This window comes from Anas platyrhynchos, chromosome 39, assembly GCF_047663525.1.
Source record: "Anas platyrhynchos isolate ZD024472 breed Pekin duck chromosome 39, IASCAAS_PekinDuck_T2T, whole genome shotgun sequence".
Lineage (NCBI taxonomy): Eukaryota > Metazoa > Chordata > Aves > Anseriformes > Anatidae > Anas > Anas platyrhynchos.
The window spans coordinates 2,055,643-2,071,589 of record NC_092627.1 but is presented as its reverse complement, the minus strand read 5'-3'; the positions used below and the strand labels follow the sequence as shown (position 1 = coordinate 2,071,589).

The 15,947-nt window shown below is 55.7% G+C and overlaps 2 protein-coding genes across 2 annotated transcripts in view; one reads left to right on the top strand and one right to left on the bottom strand.

Moving 5' to 3' along the window:
* Positions 1-3,892: 3,892 nt before the first annotated feature.
* On the top strand, positions 3,893-13,028 carry LOC140001194 (carboxy-terminal kinesin 2-like). The gene is given in 15 exon segments (XM_072032367.1): positions 3,893-4,066; positions 4,133-4,223; positions 4,313-4,559; positions 5,350-5,527; positions 6,143-6,289; positions 7,186-7,314; positions 7,564-7,674; positions 8,989-9,023; positions 9,025-9,154; positions 10,260-10,421; positions 10,503-10,641; positions 10,725-10,864; positions 10,962-11,035; positions 11,143-11,218; positions 12,481-13,028. Coding segments are annotated over 15 exon segments (1,857 nt in total). The 5' UTR covers positions 3,893-3,913; the 3' UTR covers positions 12,526-13,028.
* A 425-nt stretch (positions 13,029-13,453) lies between these two features.
* The window catches only part of LOC140001195 (carboxy-terminal kinesin 2-like), a 60,381-nt gene continuing 57,887 nt past the window's right edge, over positions 13,454-15,947 (bottom strand). Inside the window, exons 2-3 of the mRNA XM_072032368.1 lie at positions 15,244-15,417; positions 13,454-13,914 (exon numbers count right to left, since the gene is read on the bottom strand). Of these exons, the coding sequence (XP_071888469.1) occupies positions 13,909-13,914; positions 15,244-15,417 (180 nt within the window). The 3' untranslated portion in view covers positions 13,454-13,908. The remainder of the gene's footprint in view (positions 13,915-15,243; positions 15,418-15,947) is intronic.

The window sequence follows — 15,947 nt, the reverse complement described above, 5'->3', positions numbered from 1 at the left end:
CTCAGTGATGGGCACTTGGGCCAACACTATTGACACTCTTTGTTATCTCCCTTCATGATGGCATGGAGCGTATTTCTCAATCTCAGTCTTTTAAACATGCATTAATCTTTAATGCAATGACTCTCCCTCAGAGTGCTCTTCAAGGACAGAAGAAATGGAGGAGAAAAAAAAAAAAAAAAAAGGAAAAAAAGAAAGAAGCATTAGAATTGTTGGGAAATGTGTTTTGGTAAATGTGTGCTTATGTAAAATGTATTTTCCTAAATGTTTGCATAAAACTATTGTTCAAGAAAGCATAATTTGATTTATTGCACTTCTCCATGGTGTTGTCAATGGAAAACTGTGTAAATGAATAATGAACATTCATAGAAAAAAAAAAAAAGCTGGTGATGCTGGCAAGGGAGATTATTTCAGCTATTACTTAGAATCCTTTTTTGCACAGCTTTGAACTGTTTCTTCAATCTATTTTCATGGCTGGTTTCAGTTTTCCAGTCAGAGGTGGACACTGCCTCCAAGGTTTCCTTGGATAGCCGAGGGACCCAGGTGGGAAAAGTGACACAGGACCTAGGGGAGCCCTTCTGGAGCACAAGCTGGGGGGCACGAACTGGGGCTGGGCCCCTCAGGGGCTGTGCAGGGCTGCTACGCATGCTGTGCAGGGCCTGCCTACAGCATGCTGTGTCCTTCCATCCCACTAAGATGTCACTTCTGTCTCAGAAACTGACCGTCCCCATGCAGGGAGACAGCATCTTGCAGGCAATGTTTGAAAAGCTGCCCCAAACACAAGGACATATCTGGGGAGGTCAGGAGGCAAGATATCAAAAACTGCTCCAGACCATGGGGTCCATCCCTCAGGAGCAAACTGCTCCAACCTGGGTCCCCCACGGGCAGCAGCTCCTGCCAGGTCACCTGGTCCTGCGTGGGCTCCTCTCCACGGGTTACAGGTCTGGCCTGGAATCTGCTCTGGCGGGGGTCCTCCACAAACTACAACCTCTGTCAGTGCAGGTCCACCTGCTCCACCATGGTCTCCTCTACAGGTTGAAGGGGGACAGCCTGCTTCACCATGGTCCTCATCACAGGCCGCAGGGGACTTCTGCTCCGGGACATGGAGCACGTCTCCCCCTCCTTCATAACTGATCTTAGCACCTGCAAGGCTATTTCTCACTCCTCTCTTTCTCCCAGCTGCTGTTCTACAGCAGCTTTTTTTTTTTTTTTTGCCTTTTTTTTTTTTTTTTTGTTTAAATATGCTCTCACAGAGGTGCAAAGAATGTCGCTTATTGGCCCAGTTCTGGCCAGCAGTGGGGCCCTTATCTAACGTGGGGCAGCTTCTGGATTCTTCTCACCAAAGCCACCTCTATGGCCCCCCACTACCAAAACCATGCCACGTAAACCCACTCCATGCAGTCACACGGCATTCAAAGATGAATGTGAGGGGCCATGGATTTGATCTGCTTGTAGGCGACAAGGAGGAGATGAGAGGAAATGCTCTGATGACCTCAACTCTGCCTCAGGATCTCCTGCCCCAGCAGGAGGAATGTGACTGTGGCAGGGACTGTGAGGTCACTTCTGCCTCTGCAGTTGATAGGGCAACAGCAGCAACATGTCACAGAAAGGGCCTACGAGGTCACTTCTGAGTGACTTTGGCTATCCTCCAGTCTTCAGGCACCTCACCCATTCTCCAGGACCTTTCAAAGATGATAGAGAGCGGTTCGGCGATCACATCTGCCAGCTCCCTTAGCACACGCAGATGCATCCCATCGGGACCCAGGGATTTGTGTGTGTTGAGCCCACACAGACGCTCCCGAACCACTCCCACGTCCACCAGGGGGGAGCCCTCCATTTCCCAGACCCTTTGTCCTATTGCCAGGGGCGAGGAGTCCCGGGGGAGTGTCCCTGAAGCAAAGACTGACGCAAAGAAAGCATTCAGTATCTCTGCCTTCTCAACGTCTCCCTTGACCAGGAAACCCCCCTCATTCAGCAAGGGACCCACATTATCCCTAGTCTTCCTCTTGCCGTTTACATACTTGAAAAACCCTTCTTATTATCCTTTATCTCTTTCGCAAGCCTCATCTCTAGGTGGGCTTTAGCCTTCCTGGTCGCATCCCTGCAGGCCCTGACAACACATCTATACTCCTCCTAAGAGGACAGGCCCTTTTTCCACATTTCACAGACCATCCTCTTCCATTTGATCTTATTGATGAGCTCCTTGCTCATCCACACAGGTTTCCTGCCCCCCTTCCCCGATTTCCTATTCCTTGGGATGCACCGATCCTGAGCATGGAAGAAGTGCTGCTTAAATGTAGCCCAGCTCTCACAAGCACCCTTGCTTTCGAGCAGCCTATCCTATGAGATACTCCCAAGCAGGTCCCGGAAGAGGTCAAAGTTGGCTCTTCGAAAGTCCAAGGTAGCAATCCTGCTTTCAGCCTTACTTTCTTTGCCTAGTTGCATGTGTGTTGAGGGATTTCTTGAAACAGCAAAAATCCCATGGCTTGCTGTAGCTGAGCAAACCAAGCTACCAGGGCAACTATGAGAAGTTCCCATGACAGTGTTCCCACAGCGCCAAACTCAGAAAATACTGTTACCAGCAGCTGGCCTCAAGGACTAGGTCTACGTGACCGTTAATCACAAAGGGGGTTGTTTTCCTGACTGCTAATCAAAAGGGGGGTTCTTTTCTTGCAGGTGGGGTTGTTTTCTTCTAGTTGTTTGTCTGAGTGCTTTTGACAAATAATCTTGTGTGAAACATTGTCCGCCCCTGTAAAGTTCACTATAAAAGTTGTGCTATTCGGGCAATAAAAGGGAGCAGCACGATCTGACTCTGCTGGTGTCTGTCGTGCTTTCGCCCGTGCTTCCTGCAACATATGGGGGGTGGGGGGGCATTTTGGGGTCCCAAAATATGAGGGGGGGGTCATGAAACATATGGGGGGGGCACAGATGGGGGGGCTCCTGTAGGGTATGGGGGGGCGTTTTGGGGGGTCCTGGAACGGGGGGGGGGGCAGGTAGGGTATTCGGGGGGGGCAGATTGGGGGGGGTCCCAGCTGGGGGGGGGGGCATTTGGGGTAGGGTAAGGGGGGCGAGTCCTAAACCGGGGGCGGGGGAGACAGAGTTTGGAGGGGGGGGGCACTACCGATTGGCGGGGGGTCCAATTTTTTGTGGGAGAGGTCAGATTCTTTTGGGGGGGTGTCCAATTTTTTATGGGGGGGGGTCCAATTTCTTTTTGGGGGGGGGGTCCAATTTTTTTTGGGGGGCGCCGCACTTTTTGGAAGGGCTCTGATTTTTCTTTGGGGGGGTCCATTTTAAAGGGGGGGTGCTCCCATTTTAGGGGGGGGCTCCCATTTTTGGGGGGGGGGGGCGGTGTGTGTGGGGGGGCAGCGCTGACTCAGTGCCTATGATCGGGGGGGGGGTCCCGAGCCCGGATCTCAGGGGGGGGGGCACGGGACCTGGTTGGGATTTTTTTTTTTTTAGGGGGGTGGGGCCCGGGGGGGTCCTTACTGGAGGCGGCCGGGCCGGCGGCCGCAGCGCAGGACCGTGATACAGCAGCGGCGGCGGCGGGGGGGTGCCCGAGGGGGGGGCGCGGAGGGACGGCGGCAGCGGGCCGCCCCTCCCCCCAACCGGGACCCGTCCCTGCTCCCGCACGCCCCCCCTCCCGCCGCCACTGCCGCCGCGGAGCCGACCCCATACCCTAAACCCCGCCCCCAAACCCCAAACCCCAAACCCCGCCCCCACCGCCGAAGCCCCGCCCTCTACTTCTAAAGCCCCGCCTCCCCCCTCCCTCCCTGCCGGCCGTTACCCGGCGGGCGCGGCCACGTGACCCCCCGCGCGCCTCCCTACTGGCCGGCGCCCCGGGGCGGCGCGCGGCGATTGGCGGAGGCGGCGCCCAATGGGAGCGCGGGGCGGGCGCGGTTTGAGTGTGCGCGCCGCAATGGCGGCGGGGCCCGGCGGCGGCGGCGGCGGCGCCCGCCCGGTACCGGCCACGGCGGCGGCTGCGTCACTTCCGGCCGCCTCCCGGTTACCGGTGCGCAAGGCTCACGCCAAGCGCGCGGCGGCCGCGCCTGAGCCGGAGGCTCCCGAACAGGTTGGGCCCCGCTCCCGCTCCCGTTCCCGGTGCCGGTTCCGGTCTCACCCTCCCGTTCTCCCGTAGAAACGGCGCCGCTCCGGGCCCCGAGCGGGCTGGGCTCCCAGCAGCCGCGCCCCGTTGCGGGCTATCAGCGTCCCGACGGCACCAGGCCCAGGTAGGGCGGCACCGGGAGGGTCCCGGTTGTACCGGGGGGGTCCCGGTTCCACCGTTCGGTCGCGGTGACCCCCCCGTGCCCCCCCCCAGGGCTTCTGCGCAAGGCCATGACCGTCGCCGCAGCCCCCCAGGCCGGGAAAAAGGCCCCGGGGGCGGCTTCGGGATCGGCAGCGCCGCCTCCGGTACCGGGGGTGCGGCGGCGGGCGGCGGGGGACCCGAGGGGGCAGCTGGCGGAGCTGCGGGAGAAGATAAGGGGCCTGGAGGATGACAACCGGCAGCTCCGGGAGCAGCTGCAGCACAGCCGGGCCCGGGAGGAGGAGTTGGGCAGACAAGTGAGGTGAGAGCCCCGGTAACACCGCCCCCCGGTACCGGTTTGCACCCTCCCGGTAACCGGGGACCCCTCCCCTGACCCCTCTAGTACCTAGGGACCCCCCTCCAGTAACGGGGGACCCGTTTCCTTCCTCCTCCGGTATCGGGGACCGCCCCCCTCCGGTAACGGAGGACCTGTCCCCTTTCCCCCCAGTACCGGGGACCCCCCTCCGGTAACCGGGAACTCCCCCCCGGTAACAGAGGACCCGTCCCCTTCCCCCTCCGGTACCGGGAACCCCCCTCTGGGTACGGCAGCACCCTCCACTTCCCCCTCCGGTACCCGGGGACCACTGTAAGGTATCGGAGACACCCCCCCTCCGGTAATAGAGGACCTGTCCCTTTCCCCCCTAGTATCGGGGACCTCCCTCGGGTAACTGGTGACCCTCCCCATATCCCCTCCGGTAGCGGGGACCCCCCCCGGTAACCGGAGACCCTCCCCCTTTCCCCTCTGTTAACCGGGAACTCCCCTCGGGTAACAGGGGACCCCTCCCCTTCCCCCTCCAGTACCCGGAGACCCCCCCTCCAGTAACAGGGGAACCCCCGGTAACCGGGGACCCGTCCCCTTCCCCCTCCAGTGCCCGGGGACCCCCCTCCGGTAACCGGGGACTCTCCCCCTTCCCCGTCTGGTACTGGGAACCCCCCTCAGGGTACGGAAGCCCCCTCCCCTTCCCCCTCCGATACCCGGGGACCCCCCCTCCGATACCAGAGACCCCCCCCCCCCCTCCGGTAACGGTGCCCCCCCCCCCGGTGCCTCCCAGCTCTCTGCGCACGGAGCTGCAGCAGTCCCAGGAGGAGCGGTCCCGGTGGCAGCGGGAGGCGGAGGCGCAGGCGGCCGAGCGGCAGCGGCTGGCGGCTGAGCTCCAGGAGCGGCACCGGCAGCTGGAGGAGCTCCGGGAGGCGGCGCGGGACCGGGAGGAGCAGCTGGGGGCCGCCCAGGTGGGTATGAGGCTGATTTCCCCCCCCCCCCCACGGGGCAAAACCAGCAAAACGCGGGATTCTGCCCCAAAATGGGCTGCGAGGAGCGCAGCTGGAGATGCTTCGGGGGGCTTTTTACCCGATTTCGGGGTGTTTTGCCGGATTTTTCCCCAGTTGTTGTCTTCTCCCAAATTATTCCCCCTATCCCCCCCTAAATTATTATCTTAGGCTCCCCTGATTATTGGGGTCTTCCCCCCCAACCCTTCCTGATATTGGGGCATTTCCTCCAGATTTTGGGGGCTCTTCCCCGAATTCTGCTTGGCTTTTCCCGCAAACTTTGGGGGAGTTTCCACCAATTCTGTGTGTTTCCCAACCAAATCTTGGTGGGTTTCCCCTCCCCCTGTATTCTGGATGGTTTTTCCCCATGTTTTTTGGGGGGCTCTTCCCAAAGATTTTATAGGTTATTTCCCCAAATTCTTGGTGCTTTTTCTACAAGCTCTTCGCGGACGGGGTACCCAAGTTCTGTGCGTTTTTTCCCTAAAGTTTTGAATTTTTACATCCAATTCTTGGCGCTCCTGTCTTGGCCGACGGCGTTGGGCGCCTCTTGGCCAACGGGGTCGGGCCTTTCCCCCCCAGGCGGAGCTGCGGGAGGTGTCGGGGGCGCTGTCGCGGCGCGAGGCGGAGGTGTCGGAGCTGCGGGCGCTGGCGGGGGCGCAGGAGGAGCATTTGCACGCGCTGGAGATGGAGCGGCGCCGCCTGCACAACCAGCTGCAGGAGCTCAAGGTGCACCGGGGGGGCTGACACTGAAAATATCAATAATAATTTAAAAACCAGGATTCACTTCGGGGGATTTTTCACCCCAAGATGTAAAAAATAATAAAAATAATAAATAATAGTAATAACATTAGTATTTCATGTTTTGTTTTTGTCAAAATTGAAAAAAAATGTTTTTTTTTTGCTCAAACTTTTCTTAAAATAACATTCCTGTTTTTTCCTCAAAGTTAAAAAGTATCATTTATTCTTTTTTCTCGAAATTGAAAAACAAAACCTTTTTTAGTTTGCTCAAATAAAAAATCATCTTTCTTTTTTTGATTTTTACTGAAATTTTAAAAAGTCAAAAGAACACTTATTCTATTTTAAATTTTGAGAAATAAAAGAACTCATTTCATTTTTTGAGCTTTTTTGCTCAGAGTTTAACAAATACATATGTTTTTGCCCCAAATTTTTTTAAAAATACAAAAACAAATCATTTTTTTGCTCAGTTAAAAAAAAAAACACTTAATTTTCCCTCAAATTAAAAAAAATATATAAAATGCTTAGTTTTTCTTGCTCAAAATTAAAAAAATACATAGTTTCTTTTAGGTTTTGCCCCAAATCTATAAACAACAGAATGGTCATGGTTCGTTTCTGTTTTTTTGTTCAAAATTGTAAGAGTATATAAGAATATAAATATTTAACTCTGAAAGTTTTTCTTATATATCCATACTTAAATACAGAAAAATACAGAAAAATAATCTGTCTGACAAGTGGCAGTCGGGCAGGGCTCAGGGCTGTGGCAATTGGGGCCACGTCAGGTCACCATTGGGATCCCCCAAGGCTCCGTTTTAGGGCCAGTCCTCTTCAAGTCCTCGATATTCTACAAAATACCTTTTTTTCCCTTTTTTTTTCCCCCTCCCCAGGGGAACATCCGTGTCTTCTGCTGCGTGCGCCCGCTGCTGGCGGCCGAGCAGGAGGCACAGAAGGGGCTGGAGCACCTCCACTTCCCCCCCGAGGACAACAAGACGCTGGTGCTCTGCAGGACCGAGGGGGTGAGCGCCAATTTGGGGTGCCCCGACCCCAAATCAGGGCTGGGGGGGGCACCCCCTGCTGCTCCTGCTCTCAAATCCTCCACGGCCCTACAAGCGGGCGGCCCTATAACGGGGGCAGGAGGCCCTATAAGCCCGATATCTCCCCGTATTGCACATCAGGCTGGGAATAGGGCTCGTGGTGACCCCCCCAAATCCTGACACGTCCCCCCCGACCCTATTTCCCCCCCCGACCCTAATTTCCCCCCCCAGTCCCATACGGGGCGGCGGGGCGAGGGGCGCTACGACTTCAGCTTCGACCGCGTCTTCCCGCCCGGCGCCTCGCAGGAGGACGTCTTCGAGGAGATCGCGCTGCTCGTGCAGGTGCCCCCCCATAAAGGACCCCCCCCTTTTCCCCAAAATTGCCCGTTTCCCCCGTGTTTCACCCCAAAGCGCCTCCATCGCCACCCAAACCCCCCCAAGTGCTCCCCAGGGTCCCCATTTCTACCTTTTTTCCCCCATAAATCCCCCCGTTTAGCCCCCCAACCCCCCCCAAACTGTCCCCCAAAGCCCCTTTTTCCCCATTTCCCCCCAAACTGCCCCCATTTCCCCCATAAATCCCCCTCTTTCCCCACCAAGGTCCCAGTTTCTGCCCATTCCCCCCCCAAACTCCCCCGTCTTCCTCTATTTCCCCCATAAATGTCCTATTTCCCCCCAAAGCGCCCCCGTTTGATACAAGTGACCCCAAAGGCTCCCGTTTCCCCCCAAAATGCCTCCATTTGCCCCTGAACTGCTCCCAAAGTGCCCCTGTTTCCCCCAAAAAGTCCCCATTTCCCCCCCAAGGCCCCTGTTTCTATCCCATTTCCCCCTTTTCCACCCCCAAAGGCCCCCTATTTCCCCTATAAGTGCCCCCATTTCCTTCCCACGCTCCCCCAAAGGCCCCCGTTTCTCCCTGAACTGACCCCAAAGCCCCCCCATTTCCCCTATAAATGCCCCCGTTTCTGCCTGTTGCCCCCCAAAGGCCCCCAAATTTCCACCCCAAAGTGCCCCTATTTCCCCCGGTTTTCACCCCAAAGCCCCCTGTTTGCCCCTGAACTCCCCCCAGAGTCTCCCCATTTCTCCCCGAACTGACCTCAAAGCTCCCCCTTCCCACCCTAAGTGCTCCCATTTCCCCCATAAATGCCTGTTTCTGCCCCCATTCCCCTAGTTTCCACCCCAAACACCCCCATTTGCCCCTGAACTCCCCCCAAAGACCCCTATTTTGCCCATTTTCCCCACAAGTGCCCCCATTCCCCCCTATTTCCACCCCAAATGCCCCCATTTGCCCCTCATTTCCCACCAAAGACCCCTATTTCCCCCGTTTCTCCCCGTTTCCCCCATAAGTACCCCCATTCCCCCCAAGTTTCCACCCCAAATGCCCCCATTTCCCCCCAAAGACCCCTATTTCCCCCACAAGTGCCTCCATTCCCCCCAGTTTCCACCCTATTTCCCCCCCCAAAGAGCCCTATTTCCCCCCAGTTTCCACCCCAAACGCCCCCATTTGCCCCTGAACTCCCCCCATTTCGCCTCCATTTCCCCCCCATAAGAGCCCCATTTCCCCCTAGTTTCCACCCCAAATGCCCCCGTTTACCCCTGAACTCCCCCAAAAGACCCCTTTTTCCCCCCATTTGCCCTATAACCCCCCCCGTCCCCCCCCAGTCGGCCCTGGATGGGTACCCCGTCTGCATCTTCGCCGACGGGCAGCGGCAAAACCTACACCATGGAGGGGCCGGGGGGCGCCGACCCCACAAGTTGGGGGGTGATCCCCCGCGCCGTGCGGCACCTCTTCGGGGGCGCCCGCCAGCTGGAGCACAAAGGGTGGCAGGTGGGGGCCGAGGCACCGAGTTTTGGGGGGGGTTGGGGGCTTTTTGGGGGGGGGTTTAGGGCTATTTGGGGGATTTGGGGGCTTTTTGGGGGGGAGTTAGGGCTTTCAGGAGCTTCTTTGAGGGGGGTTTAAGGCTTTTTGGGGCTTCTTTGGGCGGCGCTTAGGGCTTTTGGGGGCTTCTTTGGGTGTGTTAGCACTTTTGGGGGGGCCTTAGGGCTTCTGGGAGGCTTTTTTGAGGGGTTAGGCCTTTTTTGGGGGATTACGGCTTTTGAGATCTTTTTCTGGGGGGGATTAGGTCTTTTAGGGGCATTTTTGGATGGGGTTTTGAGCCTTTTGGGGGTTTAAGGTGTTTGGGGGGTGTTTAGGGCTTCTTGGGGTACTTTTCGGGGGGAGGTTAGGGCTTTTGGGGGGCTTTTAGGGGGATTAGGGCTTTCTGGAGGCTAATTTAGATCTTTTGGGGGCTTTTTTTGGGGGGGTTAGGGCTTTGGGGTCTTTTGGGGGGCTTTTTGGGGGGAGGTTAGGGCTTTTGGGGGCTAATTTAGGGCTTTGGGGAGCTTTTTTTAGGGGTATTTGGTCTTTTAGGGGCTTTTTTGAGGGGGTTTTGAGCCTTTTGGGACTTTGGGGGGTTTAAGGTGTTTGGGGGGTTTAGGGCTTCTTGGGGTTCTTTTCTTTGGGGGGGTTAGGGCTTTTGGGGGGCTTTTTGGGAGGGTTAGGGCTTTCTGGAGGCTAATATAGGGCTTTTGGAGCCTTCTTTAGGGGGGTTTAGGGCTTTTGGGGGCTTCTTTGGGGGGGAGTTAGGGCTTTTGGAGGCTTTTTTGGGGCTTTTTTGGAGGGTGTTAGGGATTTGGGGGGCTTTTTGGGGGGGTTTAGGGCTTTGGGGGCTTTTGGGGGGCTTTTTGGGGGTGTTAGGGCTTTTGGGGGCTCTTTTGGGGGGAGCAGGGCTTTTGGGGGTGTTAGGGTGGGTTTTTGGGGGAATTTCTTTAGCTTTGGGGACTTTGGGTCTGCTCTTTCGGGTTCTTTATAGGGTTTGGAGGCTTTTGGTGGTTCTTTAGGCACTCAGGGCCCCTTTTTGGGGGGATTTTGCGCCCCCCTGACCCCCCCAAAGTACAGTTTCAGCGCCAGCTTCCTGGAGATCTACAACGAGGCGCTGCGGGACCTGCTGGGGGGGGACAGGGGGGGCGAGCTGGAGATCCGCCACGTCAGCTCGGCCAGCAAGGAGCTGCACGTCCCCAACCTGCGCTGCGTCCCCGTGGCCTCCGAGGACGAGGTAAGAAACCCAAACCCCCCCTCGGAGTCCGTTTGACGTATTTTTCCATTTTTTAACCCCAAATTTGCCCCCCCCCCCCAGGTGCTGGGGCTGCTGCAGACGGCCGCCTCCAAGCGCTCGGTGGCGCGCACGGCGCTCAACGACCGCTCGTCCCGCAGCCACTGCGTCTTCCAGCTCCACATCCAGGGCTCCAACGCCTCCCGCGCCCTCCGCTGCAGCTGTGAGCGCCTCTTTTTGGGGTTTTCTTCCTCCCCGGGGGGTGCCGACCTCCTCTTCCTCACCCGAAATCCTCCCCCAACCCAGCGGTGCTGAGCCTGGTGGACCTGGCGGGCAGCGAGCGCTTGGATAAATGCCAAGCCAGCGGGCAGCGGCTGCGCGAGACCCAAGCCATCAACAGCAGCCTGGCCACGCTGGGGCTGGTCATCATGGCCATCTCCAACAAGGTGCTGATTTTTGGGGGAAAAAAGAGCGATTTTGGGGCCACGACCCCAAAATTTTGTCGCTTTCCTCCCCATCCTATAACGATTTTTGTCCCCGTAGGAGCCGCACGTGCCGTACCGCAACAGCAAGCTGACCTACCTGCTGCAAAACTCGCTGAGGGGCAACGCCAAAATGTGAGCGGGTTTTTTTTTTTTTAGGGTGACGGGGTGGTTTTAGGGTCGAGGGTGTAGGGTGCACCCCGCTCGGACACCCCGCTATGCCGTGGATCGCCCCCACCCAGGCTCATGTTCGTCAACATCTCGCCGCTGGAGGAGAACTTCGCCGAGTCACTCAACTCCCTGCGCTTTGCCAGCAAGGTTTGGGGGAAATAATGGGGTTTTTGGGGGTTTAGGGGAGGGTTTGGATTGGGGTGGGGGTGGGGAAGGGTTTTGGGGTGGTTTTTGGGGATGGTTTTGGAGGGAGGGAGCGGGGAGGGCCTGGGGAGGAGGGTTTTGGGGTGGTTTTGGGGGAAGAATTTTTGGGGGGGTAAACATTATGGTATGGGGGGTGTTTGGGGTGGATTTGGGGATCTTTGGGACACGGTGATTTGGGGTGCCGTGGGAAATCTGCGGGCAGAGGTTGGGGGAGATGTAGGATGTGTTGGGGGTGCTCGGGGGGGAGAACGTGGGGATGGGTTCAGGGGCAGGTTTGGGATGGGGGGGTTGGTTTGGGGTGTTAGAGGGCAAATTTGGGGCACAGGGGGTGATTTCATAGGGTTATGGGATAAGGAGGGCAAGTAATGGGATATGGGGGACAGGTTTTGGGGGTTATACGGTGAGTTTGGGGTACAGGGTATGGGTTTTGGATTTTGGACATGGGGGGGATTTGGGGGAGGTTATGGGGTGTGTTTGGGATATGGGGGTGTGATTCGGCAAGTTTTGGAGGTTTTGGGGGATTATAGGGCAGATTTGGGATATAAGGGGATGATTTAGTGGGGTTATGGGATATGGGGGGAGGATTTGGAGTTTACGGGACAAGTTTTGGGGGTTTATGGGGTTGGTTCGGGATGGTGTGATTTTGGGGTGGGTTTGGGGGGATTATAGGGCAGGTTTGGGATATGGGGGGTGATTTGGGGGGGGTTAGGTGGTGGGTTTGGGATATGGGGGCGTGAATGGGGGGATTTAGTGGGGATAAAGAGAAGATTTGGGATATGGGGGACAGGTTTTTGGCGGTTATGGGGTAGGTTTGGGAGGGTTAGGGACAGGTTTTGGGGTATTATGGGATGGATTTGGGATGGGGGTGTGATTTTGGGGGTTTTGGTGTGGGTTTTGGGGGGTGATGGGGCAAATTTAAGATATGGGGGTGAGTTGGGGGGGTTATGGGGCAGCTTTTGGGGGGTTATGGGGTGGGCTTGGGGGGGTTTGGGGTAGATTTGGGATATGGGGGCCTTTTGGGGGGGTTATGGGGAGATTTGGGATCCGGGGGGGCCTTTTGGGGTGGGTTTGGTTTGGATTTGGGTTAGTGGGGGGCCTTTTGGGGGCATTTTGGGGCAGTTTTAGGATACGGGGGGGCATTTGGGGGGGTTATGGGGCAGATTTGGGGGTCTGGACCCCCCTCACCCCCCTCGTTCGCCCCCCAGGTGAACGAGTGCATGGTGGGCACGGCCCACGCCAACAAGAAGTAGCCCCGGGACCACCGGGACCCCTCCCCCCCCGTTTTTCTGCCCCTCCCCCAGCACAGAGCCTGCTTGGGCCGGTGCTGATTGGCCGCCGGCGTCACGTGACGCAGGGAGGAAAAAAATGGCGGCGCCCTGCGTGGTTGCACAGTGCCCGTACGGCAACATGGCGGCGCCCAGTGGTGCGGGAGCACTTCCTGTCCTGCGCGATGCTCTGCCTGCGCTGGGGGGGGATCGGTACCGGAGCAGTGCTGCTGCCGCGTGGCGACTGCGCATGCTCCGCACTATGCCGGGGGCGGGGGGGGGGGGGGGGGGGTGAGCGAGGTGGCGCATGCGCAGCGTGGGGGATTAAGGCGATGCTGCCCTTAGATGGCTGGGGGGGGTCTTAAAGGGGCCGCGCACCCCAAGGGATGTCTGCGTGGGGTGTGTGCAGCTGTTCCTTTTAGCCTGACCTTAATAAACATGTAAATAAGCAAAAACTCTTCTAATAATTAAAAAAAAACAAAACTGTCGATTCCCAGCTGCAATCAATTTTCTTCCTCCTGCCTGCACCAACCCTATGTGTGAAATTCCAATCTGCCCCAAAACACACGGTTTTGACCCCAAAATGTTCCTTTTTGTCCCTAACATTGGTGCTTCCACCCGCGTCGTGTTAGTTTCCAGTGCTACCCCCAAAACTCTGATTTATCTGTTAAAAGTGGGGTTAAAATAACAATAACTCTCCCCAGTTTCATCTGCCTTGTCCAGATGGGCAGAGCAGGGAGCTCTATAGGGAAAATCCATAGGGAAAACCTTCCCCAGAGCACGTTTCTGTCCTATACCCCTCTTGGCACCTATAGGGAAATATGAACAGCCTGCAGGGTCCCACATTCTGATGAGAAAAATCTCATCAAATAACAATAAATTAATGCTTTGAGACTTTTTTTTGCCAGTTAATTATAAAAGTGTAAAATACTCCAGGAAGATACAGGCTCAAAACCCAGAAGTTCATCATCATCCTCACAACTATTTTTTCATAGAGCTAATAGTTCACCAGAGTAAAATAAAAAGACAAATAGCTTAAGAGAGTTATTAAAGTATTAAGTTATTAAAACAAATTAAAAATAAAGAGTTTATTACAGTTTTTGTTAACGTTTGGTCCCCTAACTATGAGGCACTGTACAACATCACCCCTTCCTTCACCCTTCTGTGAGGGGAATGGCAAAATTTCACTCATATTATTGTCATTTATATTGCCAAATTTTATTTGAAGCCTGATAGTAAGTAGTTACGTGGGCTTTCCTCACCGAATTACCACTTAAAACCCACAATTGCCACCAAACTGCCCCAATTTTGCTGCTTTTTGGCCTCTTTCCGCTGTTGTGGGGGGTTGCTACAGGTTTTCACTACACTTCAAATCTGGATCAAGGGCAAAGAGGAGATAAATGAAAGTAAATATCTGTGCAAATATAAAGTCATAAATAGTGTCTGTAAATATTTATATATATAAAATCATCCTTTTCAGTTGTTGTGCTCTGGAGTTTAATTTTGCATCTAAACACATTGCATGTAGGGTCTTCTATGTTCCCTTACCGGCTGGAAGGTTTTTCACTTTATTTTTACACCAAGGAGACCTGATTTAACCTGAATGCTATTCTTGTACTTCCAAGGAACATATATTTAATTTAAAATATATTTAACTAACTCTTTTATCGCTTGTTCACCACAGCTGACCTCCAGCTCACCCCCCTTGTCCCCCCCCAGCAGGTCCCGCAGTGCCTCGTTGTAGATCTCCAGGAAACTGGCGCTGAAACTGTACTTTGGGGGGGTCAGGGGGGCGCAAAATCCCCCCAAAAAGGGGCCTAAAGAACCACCAAAAGCCTCCAAACCCTATAAAGAACCCCAAAGAGCCCCCAAAAGAGCAGACCCAAAGTCCCCAAAGCTAAAGAAATTCCCCCAAAAACCCACCCTAACCCCCCCACCCCAAAAGCCCTACTCCCCCAAGAAAGCCCTACCCCCTCAAAAAAAGCCCTAAATTAGCCCCCAAAAGACCTACCCCCAAAAAAGCCCCAAAAAAGCCCCCATAAGCCCTAATCCCCCCAAAAGCACCCCAAGAAGCCCTAACCCCCCCAAATGCCTTAAATCCCCCAAAAGAAGCCCCCAAAAGCTCAAAACCCCCTCAAAAAAGCCCCTAAAAGACTTAATTCCCCCCAAAAAAATCTCCCCAAAGCCCTAAACTAGCCCCCCAAAAGCTGTAACCCCCCCAAAAAAAAGCACCCCAAGAAGTCCTAAACCCTCCCAAATGCCTTAAACCCCCAAAAGTCCCAAAATCCCCTCAAAAAAGCCCCTAAAAGACCTAATCCCCCCAAAAAAGCTCCCAAAAGCCATAACTCCCCAAAAAGTCTCCCCAAAAGTCCCCCCAAAAGCCCTAACCCCCCAAAAAAGCCCTAAATTAGCCACCAAAAAGCCCTAACACCCCCCAAAAAAAACCCCAAAGCCCCCAAAAACCCTAAGCCCCTCCCAAAAGCACTAACACACCCAAAGAAGCCCCCAAAAGCCCTAAACGCCCCCATAAGAAGTCCCCAAAAGCCCTAAGCCCCCCAAAAGCGCTAACACCCCCAAAGAAGCCCCCAAAAGCCCTAAACGCCCCCCAAAGAAGCCCCCAAAACCCCTAACTCCCCCCAAAAAAGCCCCAAAAGCCCCCCAAAAGCCCCCAAATCCCCCAAAACTCGGTGCCTCAGCCCCCACCTGCCACCCTTTGTGCTCCAGCTGGCGGGCGCCCCCGAAGAGGTGCCGCACGGCGCGGGGGATCACCCCCCAACTTGTGGGGTCGGCGCCCCCCGGCCCCTCCATGGTGTAGGTTTTGCCGCTGCCCGTCTGCCCGTAGGCGAAGATGCAGACGGGGTACCCATCCAGGGCCGACTGGGGGGGGACGGGGGGGGGTTATAGGGCAAATGGGGGGAAAAAGGGGTCTTTTGGGGGAAAATAAGGGTCACTGGGGGGAGTTCAGGGGCAAACGGGGGTATTTGGGGTGGAAACTGGGGGGAAATGGGGGTCTTTGGGGGGAAATGGGGGTCTTTGGGGGGAAATGGGGGCATTTGGTGGGGCTAACGGGGCACTTTGGGGGCCTTTGGGGTGGAAACTGGGGCAAACGGGCACTTTTGGGGAGAATGGGAAGAAACGGGCATTTATGGGGAAAATGGGGGGAAACAGCGCTTCTTGGGGGGGGAAATAGGGAAGAAATTGGAGGGAATGGGGGCACTTGTGGGGGAAATGGGAGGGAAATAGGGGTCTTTGGGGGGAAATGTTGGCGCACACAGCAGAAGACGCGGATGTTCCCCTGGGGAGGGGGAAAAAAAAAAGGGAAAAAAAGGTATTTTGTCGAATATCGAGGACTTGAAGAGGACTGGCCCTAAAACGGAGCCTTGGGGGATCCCAATGGTGACCTGACG